Source organism: Choloepus didactylus, chromosome 26 (assembly GCF_015220235.1).
Source record: "Choloepus didactylus isolate mChoDid1 chromosome 26, mChoDid1.pri, whole genome shotgun sequence".
Classification (NCBI taxonomy): Eukaryota; Metazoa; Chordata; class Mammalia; order Pilosa; family Megalonychidae; genus Choloepus; species Choloepus didactylus.
Genome location: NC_051332.1, coordinates 3,420,587 through 3,438,322, shown reverse-complemented (window position 1 = coordinate 3,438,322; position 17,736 = coordinate 3,420,587). Strand labels below are relative to the sequence as shown.

General features: G+C 41.6%; 1 protein-coding gene across 8 annotated transcripts in view; it reads right to left on the bottom strand.

Annotated features, from left to right (window-relative positions):
• Nucleotides 1-12,395, bottom strand: part of LOC119520810 (zinc finger protein 596-like) — a 51,464-nt gene extending 39,069 nt beyond the window's left edge. For all 8 annotated transcript variants that reach the window (XR_005214218.1, XR_005214219.1, XR_005214220.1 and 5 more), the window contains exon 1: nucleotides 12,264-12,395. Coding sequence is in view for 2 of the 8 variants with exons in the window: in XM_037818721.1 (XP_037674649.1) it covers nucleotides 12,264-12,299 (36 nt within the window). In the remaining 6 variants the exon portion in view is untranslated. The remainder of the gene's footprint in view (nucleotides 1-12,263) is intronic.
• Between the last annotated feature and the right edge of the window lie 5,341 nt (nucleotides 12,396-17,736).

Below are 17,736 nucleotides of genomic sequence, written 5' to 3'. Positions count from 1 at the left end.
CTTATATGGCTCCAGGAAACTAATCAAGACTGGTGCTATATGGGTGGGAACACACATTCATGGAAATAATCTAATAGTTATCACCTACAGTAGGGTGGATCACACCTCCATGGAAACAACCAAATCCACATTTTCCCACTTACTCAATAATAATAGATCAGCCCCCACAATACTGCATTAAACATGGCTTCTCAGGGGACATAATGTATCCAAATGGTGACATTCCACACTGTGGACCCCAGAAAAACATGATCTTTCCATATACCAAATGTATTCATCCCATCACATCACAGCAACTTACACCTTTCTGTAAACATATGCAAATACAGGAGGGGCAAGATGGCAGAGTGGTGAGGTGTGTTTTAGTTACTCCTCCAGGAGAGTTGGTAGAAAGCCAGGAACTACCTGGAACAGACACCACAGATGAATTTGAACTTGGGCATGCTTCATACAACACTCACATGTGCAGAGCAGCTGAGATCAGCAAAATCTGTGAGTTCTTGTGGCCAGGGTGCCTGCAACCCTCCTGACCAGGCACAGTCTCAAGGGAGGGGCGGCCTTTGACTCTGGGAACCAGGAGGGAGAACTGTACTTGCAGCTCTGACTGAAAAGCTCAGTCTCCTGAAAAGAAATCTCCAATCATAGAGAGACTGAGACCAGACACTGGAGCAGTCAGCCTGTTGGAGAATCAAGCATTTAAGAATAAACTTACCCAAGGACACAAAAGACATGTTTAAAGAAAACTACAAGAAACTGCTAAAAGAAATTGAACAGGACCCAAAAACATGGAAGAACCCACCATGTTCATAGATTGGAAGACTAAATATAATTAAGATGTCAACTGTAAACTGATTTATAGATTCAATGCAATACCAATTAAAATCTCAACAACTTATTTTTCAGAAATAGAAAAATGAATAACCAAATTTATTTGGAAGGGCAAGGTGCCCTGAATAGCCAAAAATATCTCAAGAAAGAGGAACAAAGTGGGAGGTGTCACACTACCCGACTTTGAAGCATATTACAAAGCTACAGTGCTCAAAAGAGCATGGTGCTGGCATAAGGACAGAGATACTGACCAATGGAATCAAATTGAGTGTTCAGAAATAGATTCTCACATCTACAGACAACTGATCTTTGATAAGCAGTCAAGCCAAAGCAAATGGGACAGGGCCATCTCTTCAATAAATGGTGTCTGGAGAACTGGATATCCATTTCCAAAAGAATGGAAATTATATGAAAATTAACTCCAGTTGGATCAAAGACCAAAACTTAAGTGCTAAGACCATAAGACTCTTAGAACAAAAAGTAGGGCAATATCGTAAGAATCTTGTGAAAGGACCTTACACCTAAAGGGCAAGCAACCAAGAACAAATAGGCAAGTGCGATCTCCTCAAAATCAAACACTTTTGTACATCAAAGGACTTTGTTAGAAAGGTAAAAAGGCAGCCTACCCAATGGTAGACAATATTTAGAACAACACATCAGATAAGAGTTTAATATCCAGAACTCTACAACAGAAAGGCAAACAACCCAATTAAAAATGGGCAAAAGACATGAACAGACACTTTTCCAAAGAGGAAATACAAATGGCTCAAAAACATCTGAAAAAATGCTCAACTTCACTGGTTATTAGGGAAATGCAAATCAAAACCACAATGAGATATCACCTCATACCTACCAGAGTGACCATTATGAAGACAACAGAAAATTACAAGTGCTGGAAAGGATGTGGAGAAAGAGGCACACTTATTCATTGCTGCTGGAAATGCAGAGTGGTGCAACCACTCTGGAAGACAGTCTGGGGTTTCCTCAGGAAGCTAAGTATAGACCTGCCATATGACGCAGCTATTCTAATGCTAGGTATATACTCAAAGGAACTGAAAGTTAAGACACAAACCGACATTTGTAAACTGATGTTTATTGTGGCATTGTTCATGATTGGCAAGAGATGGAAACAGCCCAAATGTCCATCAACAGATAAGTGGATAAACAAAGTGTGGTACATACACATGATGGACTATCATGCAGCTGTAAGATAGAACAAAGACATGAAACATATAATAAGGTGGATGAACGTTGAGGACATTATGTTGAGTGAAGTTAGCCAGAAACAAAAGAACAAATAGTATATGGTGTCACTAATATGAACTAACATGAAGGAGAAAATTTTGAGAGTTAAAAGCTGATAACAGGCTACAAGGGACTAGAAAGAGGGTAGAGATTGGGCATTTGATGCTGAAGGACCACAGAATATTCAGCAGTATTGATTGCATAGATTCATAAATAGATATCATAATAATGTGTGAAGATAGCACAATTTTTGAAGTACACTGAACAAAAATATCTGTGAGTGAAGCTGAAGGAGGTGGGATATGGGAGTATATGACACCAGAGGTAATTATGGATGACAGAGAAGGACTGTGTAACTTGGCAAAAACTGGAGTGACCAATGACTGTTGCTAAATGTAGAAATATAAAAATGTTTTTATCTGTGGTAGAACAAATGAAGGTCAACCTTGCAGAGTGTTGTAAAACGGATGGTATTTGGGAAAAAATCATAGCCAAAGCACACTGGAGTCTGGTTGGCAGTGACATTGTAATGTGCTTCCATTGGATGTGGCAAAGGCAATGTACCAAGTTTGAGTGTATATGAGAGGAGAATGTGGGGAAGGTATATGGGATTCTTGGTCATGGTGTTGTTTTCTGTCCTTACTATTATATTGTACTGTATGACATTTTATTTTTCTTTTTACTATCTTTTTATTATTCACCAAAAAAAGCTTTTTCTTAGTAATCAATATGTTCAAGTACTGATTGTGGTGATAAATGTACAAATATATGAAGATACCATGAACAACTGACTCTACACTGTGGATAATTGTATGGTATGTGAATGTATCTCTATAAAATTATAGGAAAAATATATAAATATGGGTAAAAGTGCTAGAGAAAACACTGAGGGAGGGATGTGCTCATTTGATGTTGATGGGGAGGTGGAATGATGTAGTCTTTCTGGAGGTCAATGTGTGGTTCCACAGGAAGCTGGGTGTGTGGGGGCCATGAGGTCCTGCAGCCTCATTATGGAGTGTGTACTCAGAGGAGATGAGAGCAGGGATGAATGGACATTTGTACACTGGTATTTTAACATTCTTTCATCAACAGTAACAAATGTACTGTTCCAATACTATGAGTCAGTAATGGAGGGGGATGTTTAGGGGTATGGGAGGATTTGAGTTTTCTTTTTTGTGTCTTTATTTCTTTTCTGGAGTAATGAAAATGTACTAAAAATTGAAAAAAAATGTAATTGTGGTGATGGATGCACAGCTGTATGATGATACCATGGGCAACTGATTGTGCACTTTGGCTCCTTGGATAATTGTATGGTATGTGAACAATCTTAATAAAATTAAATTAAAAAGGAAAAAGAAGAGCTACATAGGCCATGATACTAGCTGTATCTAAGAGACACATTTTGAAGGTGGCCACTAGGATCTTACACCGACATTTTGGGGAATGCCATATTGAAGTGCAACCTGGGAGCTAGCAGATGCCAGCCACATGCATTCCCAGCTAACAAAGGTTTTCAGACACCATGGTCAACCTTCAGTGAAGGTACCCTGTTGTTGATGCCTTACTCTGGATAATTTATGGACTCAAGGCTGTAACTTTGTAACAAAATAAACCTCCTTTATAGAAGCCAAAATAAAAGAATGTGACATTATGAAATGTTCTGAATTGTTTTAAATGGGTATCATAAAACTTACACCATTTCTTTATTTGCTGTTTGGCAGGTAGCAGGAGGATCACTGCACAGTAAAGTTTTCCTGGGGTAACTAGAATATTGCATAGGGGCTCTCATCCCATACAATATAAAATCAAATTTTATTCACTTTAATGCATAAAATTGAAGAAGACAATGTTCAAACTGAAGAATCATTATGGTAATTGTTCATTTTTTTATCCATACTTCCATATAATATTTAAAATAAAGTTAATCAATGTTTCAAAATATTCAGATGTGAAGTATATGGTGTGTGGATGAATCATGAACATATGTTTATATACTCTTTCATTAATGCTATGAGAAATCACTGAATTTATGCCCAAATTTTAAGGGGATCATGTACATATTTTATTTTTATGACAAGGATTCATTTACTCACTTTGTATCACTTGAATATATAGCACAGAAGTTAGCAAAGAGAATATAATAGATAGATATTTGTTCTAATTATTAATGAAACATCAATAGATAATAAAATATTCAATTCTTAAGAGAAACAGAATCCATCATAATTAAATTATTTAAATCATTTAAATTAGTATTCTGTCTATTGAAACTTTTTGTTGCAAGGAGAGCCCTCTGGTCCCTCCCTGTTTGGCTGGCACCGGTTTCGCTAAGTGCTGTCACCCAGTCAGTCTGCACTTTCATTAACAATTATCCATTTCACTTAAAACTTCTGGGAATGAGCTTTTCAATTCAATGAATAGTAAAAAATACATTGGTCTCATTTTTTGACTATCATCCATCAGTGTTTTCTATTCCAATTTTATAAAAAAAAATAGAGCAGCAGAGAAGTGGGGATTCATGGTGGGGGGGTGAAGAGTAGGAAAAGAAGAAGAGGATGACATAACACACTCACAATACTGTTTTTTCTTACACTGGAGAGGCAAGGCAGGGCTTCTGTTAAAGATCCAGTCATGTTTTACGTGCAGACAAGGATGAGTGGGCACCTGGGATGATGAAGACCATGGCAGGAATCATTCTGTTTTATAACCAGGTCATCTTTGTTTAGTTTTAGTTTAAAATATATGGAAGCAATGATACTAGAGAAAACCCCTGGTTAAGTAACCCTTGGCATAATAAAATAGAGCACAGGTGAAATTTCAAATGGACAAGTGGCTCCAGATGGCTCCAGGAAATCAAAAGCTGTTCCACTGTTCTCAGAAATGCCACTTAAATTTCTGTCATTGATTTCTAGTTTTATTCAACTGTGCTAAGACAACACAATCACTATGAGTTTAAGGCAGACCAAAAATCATTATCTCAGGCAAAAGGAAAGAAAGAAAGAAAGAAAGAAAGAAAGAAAGAAAGAAAGAAAGAAAGAAAGAAAGAAAGAGATAGAGATAGAGAGAGAAAGAGAGAGAGAGAGAGAGAAAGAAAGAAAGAAAGAAAGAAAGAAAGAAAGAAAGAAAGCAAGCAAGCAAGCAAGCTGGAAATGGAGCCTGTTAATGCTCAAGGCAATGACACTATCTCAACCTCTTGGCCTGAAACTGTCTATTAAGCAAAAGACTTTGAATAACTAAAAGCCACTGTCTTTTTTAAACACTCATCTAAGTAATTCCTTCATAAAAAAAACTTTACTTTTATTTGATTATTTCCTTTACAAACATTCTCCAGTGTCATATTAAGGGCTACGCTGCCTGAATTTGCTGAAGTCCCCTTCAGCAATTATCATGCTAGTGCATGGAGGAGCCCAATGTCTCAGTCTTGTTTTAAACATCAAAGCAACTTAAAATTGAGGTGTTAGTTAAATCCAAAAGCTAATGACAGCAATGGTTCTCCACCAGTATCTGTGAATATAGAAGTTGAATTGGTACATAATTGTACAGTGACAACCCAGGCAGGCCCGGTGGGTTAATACCAAGTACTGTAGTCAAGAATGTCATTGTTCCAGTTTGCTTATGCTGCCATTATGAAAAATACCAGAAATGGACTGGCTTTTATAAAGGGGGATTATTTGGTTACAAAGTTACAGTCTAAATGCCATGAAAATGTCCAAATGAAGCAATCAACACAAGTATACACTCATCAAAAGAAGGTCAATGGTATCAGGAAAAACCTTGTTAGCTGAAAAGTCATGGGGCTGGCATCTGTTGATCCTAGGTTGTGTTCCAGCTCCACTCTTAGCTCCTGTATGTTCTTTAAGATACATCTTCAAAGTATATCACTTGGCTGCAGAGGCAGTGAGTTCCTTCTGTTTGTCAGCTCTTTTATATGGCTCCAGTGATATAATTAAGACCCACCCTGAATGGGAAGTGTAAATACCTCCATGAAAATGATCCAATCAAAGGTCTGGCCCACAGTTGATTGAGTTGTATTTCCATTGAAACACTCAATTATTAGGTTCCAACCAAATCAACTCTAATACAAGATTGCATCAAAGAACATAGTGTTTTTGGGGACAAAATACATTCAAACCAGCACAGTCAACAAAATCACTTTTTGAACCTAAACAAATTATGTGATAATGGACAGTCTGAACCAGGACCAGCAACCTACAAAGACCACATACCATATATGAGATGATTCAAATGAAAGGGCTATGCTTTGAATAAAATAATCAAATCTGTGGTTGATTTGCACCCTCCTCTCCCTGAAAGCATGTGCTATTCTTTCTCTGGACCCTTTTTCACCTAATCCTCCTGATGACAAACAGAACTTAGAATAGGGAGACCAGACTGCAATATAAGTTTTTCCAGATGAACCATGGGCTTGCCTTCTATCACACACTCATCTTCTGCTGTGAGGAGCCACCCTACTGCACTGGACCACACAGTGAAACTGCCTCCAGATGCAGGGTGGGGGCTGTGGTTGGCAGTACAGTCCCATTTTGCTGTTATACCCTTCCTTGGACTTTTATTCTTTCCTCAATGCTTTTTTTATTCATATTCTTGAAAGCTTCTTGGTGCACAGGGTTAAAATTCCAGCAGTAAATAAGGGTATACATATAAGTTTTCCATTCCTGTCATCATTTTTCCACCAATCAACAAGCTCCATTTCCCACCCAACCACTATCACAACTTTCATGTTTCCTTCCCAGGATGTTGTTTGTCTGTAATAAAATGATGCATTTGCTAAGCTGATAGAATGCACTAGCACAGTTGTAATCTACAGCTTTTGGATTAATCAGTTGGGACTAGGTGTGGGTGTGTCAGGTCCCACAGCCCCATGCCCTCCTCCATTTTCAGTGCATGAAGCCATCTACCTGAATGGGAAAGATGTCAAGGTCAACCAATCCCCCATGGGTTGGGGGAAGTAAAAGTCCCTTCCCTTGATCAGTGTTAATTCCCAGGACTCATCTACCACAGGACTTGCCCTTGGGAAGACTGTTGCTGCAAAGGAGAGGCTAGGCCTCCCTATAATTGTGCCTAAGAGCCTCCTCTTGTATGTCTCTTTGTTGCTGAGATGTAGCCCTCTCTCTCTAGCTAAGCCAACTTGGCAGGTGAAGTCACTGCCCTCCCCCCTACATGGGATCAGACACCCAGGGGAATGAATCTCCCTGGCAACATGGAATATGGCTTCTGGGGAGCAATGTAGACCCACCGTTGTTGGATGGAGAACATCTACTTGACCAAAAGAGGGAAGTGAAAGGAAATGAAATAAGCTTCAGTGGCAGAGAGATTCCAAAAGGAGCTGAGAGGTCACTCTGGTGGGCACTCTTATGCACAATATAGACAACCCTTTTTAGGTTCTAATGAATTGAGCTAGCTGGTGGTAGATACCTGAAACTATCAAACTACAACCCAGAACCCATGAATCCTGAAGATGATTGTATAAAAATGTAGCTTATGAGAGGTGACAATGTGATTGGGAAAGCCATATGGACCACACTTCCCTTTGTCTAGTTTATGGATGGATGAGTAGAAAAATGGGGGAAGAAAACAAACAAACAAAGGCACCCAGTGTTCTTTTTTACTTTAATTGCCCTTTTTCACTTTAATTATTATTCTTGTTATTTTTGCATGTGTGGTAATGAAGGTGTCAGGGATTGATTTTGGGGATAAATGCACAACTATGTAATGATACTGTGAACAATCAAATGTATGATTTGTTTTGTATGACTGCATGGTATGTGAATATATCTGAATAAAATGAATTTAAAAAACAACATTTCACAACTAAATTATAAGTAAGAGGATGCTTCCTGGTTAAAACATTTGAAAACCTCAAAATTTTGAGAATCAATTTTCAAATAAGGATATCAAAACCCTTTAAAAGGCATATCTTTCTTTGTATGCCTGCTTATCATTCAGAGTATGCTGATTATTGACCTCTAAAAAATTATTCTGAGTTTAGAATGAAGGTACCCTCCTGGAAAGAGGATTTCAATTGTTTCTGCTTTCAGGAAGGTACCAGTTCCTCTTTGAAGGGATTTTAACCTGATTAACTCTGGTTAACCCAGTGCAATCTCACTTTTGAGTAAAGCAAAATTACTGATCTGGGACCTTAATTCCATCTGCAAAATTACTTCACCTTTGTCATATTCTATGGGCTACAAGTAAGTCACAGGTCCCACCCACACTCTAGAGAAGGGATTAAAAAGTCATGAAAAGCATCAGGAGGGAATCATTCCAGCCTCCTGCAGTCTGTCCACCATACTAGCTCACAAGCCTCTTCATATCCACAGTGTGAATCCACACAGAACACATATCCCTTCATTCTCAATAATAGCCTATTTTTCTTGTTCTCCCTTCTGCTATTCTCACAGCCAAAGCAGCTTTTACTTTAGTCTGCTGGTGCTGATGCGAGGGAAGAAGGGCTTACTAAATGACTACTGACTCATTATAGAGATATTTCTTTTTTAGTTTCTAGTGTATTAGAACAGCCAGAAGGAAATACCTGAAACTGTGGAACTGTAACCCATCCTATACTTTGAAATTTGCTCTACAACTACCTGTTAAACTACATTTTGAAATTTATCAGTTTTCTTGTTTATATATTTCACAATAAAAAGTGTTTTAAGAAGAATTTGAGGAAGGTATACAAGGCATACACCATATAACCTGCATCACTCCAGCATCACCTGGGTCAGCATCCCTTAGTCAACCCCACACTTATTTATGTCACAAATCATCAAATAAGTGGGTAAAGAGAGACCATCAATAGTGTCACAGCAGCACAGGTCAAGTTTGCTGCCAAGTGAAGACAGGGCCTTGGGACATGGGATGAGCTACACAGACACATTGTCAACCCTTTGGCCTGCACTCAGGGCAGCGCTGCTCCATTTGCCCCTCCCCCATCCAGCCCAGAGCTCTAGGAGCTTGCAAGCAGCCTGGGGCTGCTCCTGCCAGGCCAGCAAGCATGTGCACACTGGCAAAATGTCCACAATATCCACCAGGTGCAGACAGTTTTGGCTCTCTAGCAGAGCCTCCACCAAGGGCTCCACCTTGACCAGGTCATCCTGCAGGTCCCAGCACAACCTTCCTACAAGTGCCACCAGCTCCATGGCTGGTGAGCAGGCATCTCTGCTCTCTCACGGCAGTGCCAAGTAGCTCTGCAAAACATCTCAGGCCAGGGTCCCATGCTGCCAACATGGGGACTGTCTTGGCAGCACCAGCCAGATCATCACACCATGCACATGGCACCAGCCACACCCTCCCCATCCTCAGACCATTTCCACATGTTGCCTCAGAGTCACAGGAGTCCACCTGAGAAAAGTTAGGGTTGAGGGGTGTCAGATGCCCTGGAGAATTTCCTCCCAATCCTCTAAAGAACGCAGTCCTCTAGGAACCCTATCTGAGCACCACACAGGTGACCAGGGCCACCTTCCACAGCTCACCTCTGTCTCTGAACCTCTCCTTTGCCCCTGTTGGCCATGCTGACCCTGGTGCCCTAAACACACAGCTCCACCTGGACACTCTTTGCACTTCATGTCCTCCACCCTCATCCTACAGTTTGCAATTGGGTTTCTCTCTGACTCCTCTGGCATCTCAGCTCGATGGGGGCTGCTGTCTGCCTCACCAGGATTTTCCTGGCATCTGCCACAGAAGTCACATGCCTTCCCATGTACTTAGGAAACACCCTGGCTAGGGCTGGAAGATGCCATTTCCATTTCAGCAAAGGAACAATGAAAGCTGCAAGACTACTGTCACCATCTGCATATAAGTATTTTGATTTTGGGAAAAGAAACCACAAAATTTTACTTGAAAATACTAGACAACATGAAGAAGTAAAAGCTGCCCAGGTCTGGCCAATGAAATAGGCCAAGAAAGGAAAGCCAAGTTAGCAGTGCTGCTTGTGGATCCTGGCAGGGACAGGTCCTGCATGGGAGCTTTAATCCAGTTTCCTTCACAGGAGCATGTGAGGTGACTCCTAGAGCTTCCCCACTTGGCAGATGAGGACATCCAGCTCAAAGTCATGGAAACATCCAAAGTTTGCAAGGTGGTAACCACAGCAAGTTGGCCTCCATGCCTGAGCACAGAACTCATCTAAACCCAGAAGTCTACTCTGCCACCTTGGGAGTCATGTGTGCTCCCCCATGGACCCTCTACTTGCTCCTTCAGAGCTAAGCCCTGGTTGGTTAGATTATCAGGATTTCTGAATTTTTCCTCAGTTTATACAAATCTAACTATGTGCACATACACCCATTTTAACCTCAGAGACAGGCCATTGCCTGTGCCATCTTCAGTCTGCCTGACAATGGCACACAAGTCTTTGCCCATAAACACAGTCTCACCATGTGTTCCATCAATGGAGGACTACAGGTGGTTGAAGTGAGTCCCCCACCATGGACACACAGGTGGTATCCTGGTGCCTGCCTTTTCAAACACAACACTTCTGTTTAAAACTGAACTATTTCCACAGACCTGTAGAACTGAAATTAAAGTGGAGAATTAACAAAATTAATATGGACATCAACAGGTTTCATTGATAATGCCAAACTGCATTCCAAAAGGCAGCAAGAACCTACATGTCCAAAAAGGGCAGGTAGCAGGCTCTGTCTGTCCTGCTGCCATGGGTGGTCTGCTCTTTCTCATTCTTTCCAAACTGGCTGTCTCTGCATACTTCCTTTGGAATTCCCAGGCTGGTTCTTTCCAGGCCCTGCCACTGCTCCTCCTTCTCTCTCTATGTCACCCCCACAAGGGAGACTCACTAGTCTCCAGGTCCCCTGCTTCCCAAACTTTACTGGCCCAACAGTTCCCAGAGCCTGACTCAGGGTTTTTAGCAGTCACCCTTGGGCAGCCATGTGGGTCCACACATTGTAACTGAGAAGTTAAGATTTAAGGACTGATGATGACTACTGAATCATTACATAAATATTGCTCTTTACTTTCTGGTATGCTAGACTAGACAGAAGGAAATACCTGAAACCAGAATTGTAATCCAGCTGCCTTGATCTCTGATAATGAATGTATAGCCTTTATCTTGTGCCCTTATGATTGTAAAAACCTTGTGACTTTCACTTGCACCCACTTATTTTTTTTTAACTCGAAAGTCTTATGACCACAAAAGACAGCCCCTAGTGTTTATTAATGAAGGGTCTTGGGTCAGCAAGAACTAACCCACCACAAGTTCAAAGTTATCTTGGTATTGGAAGTGGATCTAACCAAAATGGGCCCACCTGACATACACAGTAGCTTAGACTTTAAAATATAAGTCACCTATACATCATTATAATACTAAGTCACACCCATCATCATATTAAGGGTGCCATTTTCTTACATATGTTCTGTGACTAAGCATGTAATCAATTCTGTACAAGCTCAATAATTAGATCACCTCTAATTACATAATCTGGGGACCACTGTACTCATTATCCTAAAACCTGCCCATCTTTTCATGCCTTAAAACTATCAGAATTACTGCAGTTTGGGGAGTCAGATTTTGGACCAACAGGCCATCTGTTCTGCTTCCTGCCTGGCAATAAAAGTCTTTCTCTCTTTGAAACCCCAGTGTCTCAGGAATTGGTCATTTGAGCACATAGGGTAAAAGAATCCATTGCCTTGGTCTGGTAACAGCGTCCCACCGACTGCAGAAGGCTCTGGACTACAGATAAGGGGCAGAAGACCCCAGGTCCCCCTTCTCAAAGGAGCAAAGTTTCCAGGGCCTCCCACTGCAGGGAGGGCTCCTCAGGACCCTGTTTCCTTCAGCACAGACTCCTCCACACCATACACTTGGGAGCCGCTAGAGGGAGGGATGAGGAGACAAAGCTGGAGGTCAGGCCTACACTGCACGTGGGCAGTCTGACCAAGAACCCGGAATTTAAGATCAGAAATAGATTAATCCGGGGCCGCCCTGGTTTTGACTCGGGTATTTATGGGGGGAGGGGGGTAAAGTAGAGAAAACTTGCTGGGAACGTTCGCTGAGAAGACCCCCACCCGCCCGGCACCCCAACACCTGTCGGGGCTCGCCGGCAGCTCAACAGGCCCGTGCACTCTCTGCTGCACCCGGCCTGGGCGCTCCCACCTCTGGGTGCTACGTCGGCCGACCCCCAACACACACACACAAACACACCGCTGCCCGTGTTCGTACTCACCGGGGTCTCCTGGGCTTGGCTACTCCCCGCCGCCATTTCCGCAGCCTAGGGGCCTTTATCTGCGCCGTCGGTGGAGGCCTAGGCGCCAAAGTGGTGCCACCAGCGGGGTCGCGGGGTCGCGGGGTCGCTGGCACTTACCATATAGGCCGCGCCTGCGCTCCAGCCCCGCGCGAGAGGGCTCGCTCCGCCCCTCGGCTCGGGTCCCAGGGCTTCCGGTGCTGGGAGGGGCGGAGGTGCGAGGGGTGGGCTTGGAAGTTTGCCGAACTGGTGGAGTTGGTTTCGGTCTGGAAGAGGTCGGCCGCTTCCCACCGGAGCCCCTGGACACGGCGCCCTCTCTGTGTCCCCACCCTGCGAACTCCTGAGTCCTCCGAGGTCAGGATCCTGCGGGTGGAAGCTGCGCCCTTAGCGCCCTCAGTTGAACAGAAGTGCCGACATCCTAACCCGCGGTAAGGAGGGCGGGGAGCGCCGGAAACCCCATCCCAGCCTTGGACAACCCCTACTCCCATGGTCCCAAGTTACTCTGGGAGCCGAGGCTGGCTCTGAAGACGCTGATTGCAGAGGGACCTGGGGTGCGTAACCATCTGACCTTAGCCCCTGGCATCCACTGCTCTCTACCCCCGCCCCCACCTCTGGCTTCCAGGACCTGGATAGGACTGGGGAGCGGGGGACACCTCGTAAACCCAGACCCCAAGGATGGGGCCAGACGGGTCTGAGCAGATACGCTTCTGGGGATGCTTGTTCTTCCACCCCAGTGATCCCTGATCAAGGAGTTGGAGGGCGCCAGGTGGCATCGACTTCCTGATCCAGGGAACTGCAGGATGGTCCTTAGAGCTTTTGACCTTTGCCCTGACCCCCTGCAGTCCCGACCTCACCGTGACCCTGGGCCTTTGGGCAAAGCTGCACAATGGAGAGGAAGGGAGTGAGGTTCCAGGATCCTGAAGGTACATTGGAGGTTTTCCATTACCAGGGTTAAATAATGGTTGGGTAATTACCAAACTGCTCAAATCCTGGCTTGAGACATCTAGTGAATACGTGAATGATGAGCCTAGTAGTGAATTCCACCCTCTCTTGTGGATCTTGCAGTTTCAGGTTGCAAATCAAAGGCTGGCTATTAGCCATAGGAAACAGGGAAGAGGTTCTCAGGTTGAGAGATGGAGATTTTGCATTGGCTTCTGAAGTGTGAAAGAAAGACTTCTGACTTCATGGCTTAATTTATTCCAAAGAATTTGGTAGGAAAATAAACATTTCAGCATTAGTTCAAGAAACATCTGGAATCACTCCATGGGGCCCAGCCCATGGAAGATTTGCCAAGTAAACCAGGACTGTGGGAGGGGTGGGTCAAATGCACAGTCACAGGCCTGAAGGATGTCCCTGATACATTGTACAGGAGAATGGCATGCTGCAATACACTTTCCAAGATAGGAGCCATCCTGGAGTGCTAGAGGTAAAATGATAGTTGCCACATTACTCAACCCTGGTTGCTGCTGGAGTGATAGATAAAATAATAAGGCATATTAATTTCCTTCTTTGTGTTTATCCATATTTTTTAATTTTTATTAATTGATAATCTCAAGGTGTTCTATTTTTAAAGAGTGGAAAGACAAAACAGAGGTGTTAATAGGGTGGATTTAGTGTGATGGTGACCAAATCTACTGAGGCTGGAGCGATTGGGATGAGGGGGAGAAATGAATGGAAATTAGAGAATTTAAGTCTGCATTTGAGCATCTATTTGCTGCAGCAAATTTCCCATTTACAGTGAAACATTTCTGGGAATTCAGTCATGGGCCCTTTAGGACACACTAGATGCTCAGTGAATATATTCCTGATCACCCATAAAACACTAATAAATTATAACATGCAACACAACCTGTCAAAAATATCAAGTAAAATATGGTGTACTATTAAATTAAACCTTAAAGTAATTCAACAAATTCTGATTCTAAATTTTCATTGTTTTAAAATAAGTTACTTTTCTGTGTTACTGTGCTCTCAATAAGTCCCAGGTAAGATGTTTCATTTTACAAACAGTGCCTTAGTTGTCCCTTTGAGCTGGGCTTGCTGTTGTATTTTTACTATCAGGGAACCAGTCCAGTGAATTCTAAAACACTTCCTAAAGCTCCCTGCCATTAAGTGGCAACTCAGATTTTGAACCCATGACTGTCAGACTCTAAAGCTTACACTCTTAACCTCAGCACTTCACTGTTTAAATAGTATTTTTTATTATAGAATATAACATATTTACATAGTAGTGATTACTTTCCAAGTGCAATTTAACAAGTAGTTAGAAAGCAAATTTCAAAGAATGTTATGGGTTACAGTTCTACAGTTTCAGTTATTTACTTATTGTGAAATATAACATTTATGCAAAAAGGTGATAACTTTCAAATTATAATGTAACAAGTAGCTATATAGCAAATTTCAAAAATGTTATGGGTTATAATTACACCTTTTCCATTCTTTCCTTTTAGCTAATCCAATATCCTAGTAACTAAGAAAAAGAAAATTATATAGAGATTCAGTATTCATTGTCCTTTGTTAAATTCCATCTTGTCTGTTGCTACCCCTTCCTCTAGTTTAATCACTTTCCCAAACTTTAGGGATATCTAGGCAGTGACCAGACTAACTTTCATGTTGGCAAGGGGTGTCAACATTATGGGAAAAGGACAAAACTGGTTGATGTTCTTGAAGGAACTGTTGCCTCTAGGTTTTGGGACTTAGCTGGAATAGGAGCGCTCTGGGTGATTTAAGTTTCTGAAGAATAAATTTAGTGAATGAAACTTTTCTAGTCTCAGGTAGGGACCCAGGTATTGTATAGGGTTTGTGGGACTACTGTTGACTTGGGCTTACCATACTGTGGACATTTAGGATATCGAGCTGAAGCTTGCATAGGAGTAACCTCCAGAACAGCGTCTTGACTATGTTTGAAATCTCTTAGCCACCAAAACCTTATTTTATTGTCTTTCTTTTCCCCCTTTTGGTCTGAAAGGCATTCTCAAGCCCTTGATGCCAGAGTCAGGCTCATTTCTGGATTCTGGGTCCCCCATCACCAGGGAAACTCTTTCACCTGGGGGGGGCAGTTCCTGTCCCATGTCAGGGACAGGGTGATGGATTTATTTGCAGAGTTGGGCTTAGAGAGAGAAAGTCTGCATTTGAGCAAAAGAACAAAAGAGGTTCTTTGGAGGTGACTCATAGGCATAATTATAGGTGGGATTAACCTCCCCTTTACAACCTTAAGTATCAAAAGAGCAAGCCTAAAAATTGAGGGCTTGACTATATTATATTATAAAGTAAGGGATTCCTCATTTCACATGGCATATGTTCTGAGCACAATAATCAGTATCTCACATTATCATTCCTTAGTTGTACAATCCTCATCACTCACCATTTTAAACAAATCTCATGACTCAAAATATCTCATAGCTCTTTTTAACCCTTAATTATTTATCACTAGTATTTCTGTGATACTAGTAAGGTATTCCTATCAGTTAGAGTGCCTAGTATGCAATAGGTAGATTTTTCCCATATACCACGCTGTTGTCAACTCTGTACCTGTGTCATACCTTAGAAGTATATCATGCAAGCATCTATCTATGTTTATAGTTCTGATCTGTGAGATACATGCCTTCAAACAATCCCTTTCAATCCTGTTTGCCTTCAATGAAGCTCTGATACTTATAATCCCATTAACAATCATCACCCTTATCCATTCCCATACTTTTAAATTCACCCTCACTAACATATCTGAACATATTAGGTTATTGTTCCCCCTTTATTAATATCTGTTCATGTCACTGTTTTCAGACCCTCTGGGAACATACCAAGAAGTGGAATTTCTGGATCATAGGGTAATTCAATATCTTGTTTTCTGAGAAACCACCAAATTGTCTTCACAGCAGCTATACCATTATACAGTTCCACCAGCAATGAAAAAGGGTTCCAATTTCTCCACATCCTTTCCAGTACTTGTTGTTTCCTATTTGTTTAATGGCAACAATTCTTATTGTTGTGAGATGGTATCTCATTGTGGTTTTGATTTCCATTTCCCTAATAGCTAGTGAAGATGAAATTTTTTTCATGTGTTTTTTTTTTTTTGCCATTCATATTTTTCCTCTTTGGAAAAATGTCATTTCATATTTTTTGCCCATTTTAAAATTGCACTGTCTGTACTATTGTTACTGAGTTGTAGGATTTCTTTTTATATGCAGGATATGTCTCTTATCAGATATATGTTTTCCAAATATTTTCTCCCAGTGAGTTGGTTGCCTCTTCACCCTTTTGACAGAGTCTTTTGAGACACAGAGGCTTTAAATATTGAGGAGTTCCCATATATCTGTTTTTTCCTTATGTTGCTTGTACTTTGGGTGTAAGGTGTAGGAAGCCAACTCCTATTACTATGCCTTGAAAATGTTTCCTTATATTATCTTTTAAGAGTCTGTTGTGCAAGGTAAATCATGGGAGGAGGGAAGAGACACAAACTGATATAGTATAACTTTACAGAAGAAAATTTATTGAATTCCAAGACTACAAGCATTTATCATTAATGAGGCAATAGTTGAAAGTAAAGCAGTCTGTCCAGCAAAGGAAAAGAAAAGAAAAAGTTCACCAAACTGATTGTTGAAAGTAAAGCAGTCTGTCCAGCAGACAAAGGAAAAGAACAGAAAAACTCACCAAACCAGGGAAAGCCCCCACACCCAATACTACTGGCTGAGGAGGTCCCAATCTTCAGCCAATCAGAGTCCTAGTTCGCACATGGTCCCAGGCAGAGTATCCCCTCCTGGGTGAGACCTCCAACTTTTCCTGGGACTCAGGCCAGTATTTATGGCAATTTGTCCAGAAGTAGAAGTACTTTGCACATCTCAAGAAAGGGCTAATTCCTTAGAATGATTACAACGTCTTCCTTATCTTAGTTTCATCGGCATGTCCGCAGTGGGGGAGCCTAAACTTGGTGGAGGTACAGGTGATCTATTAACTATTATCAAAACTGGGTAAACTCTGTTAGGCTTCAGTGACTTCCTTTGTTATATGTATCTTTGGTCCTCAGTCCCTTATAGACAGACCAGCACCTGCTAATGTGCAGGGCAGTTATCTGCTTCATATTGGTTTGATCCACACATTACATTTTTTTACAATTTCTAACACAAAATTTATTGTGCTGTCACTTGTATTGAAGTCTTTGATCCACTTCTAGTTAATTTTTGTATAGGGTGTGAGGTAGGGGTCTTCTTTCATTCTTTTGAATATGGATTTCCAGTTCTTCCAGCACCATTTGTTGACTGTTCTGTCCCAGCTCAAATATACTCCACTTCCTGCCTGCCATGTGCCTACAAGTGAAGCTCTGATACTTATAATCCCATTAGTAAACAATCATCACCCCTATCCATTCCCATACCTTTAAATTCACCCTCACTAACATATCTGAACATATTAGGTTATTATTTCTCCTTTACTAACTTCTGTCTGTCTCTAGGTTCCA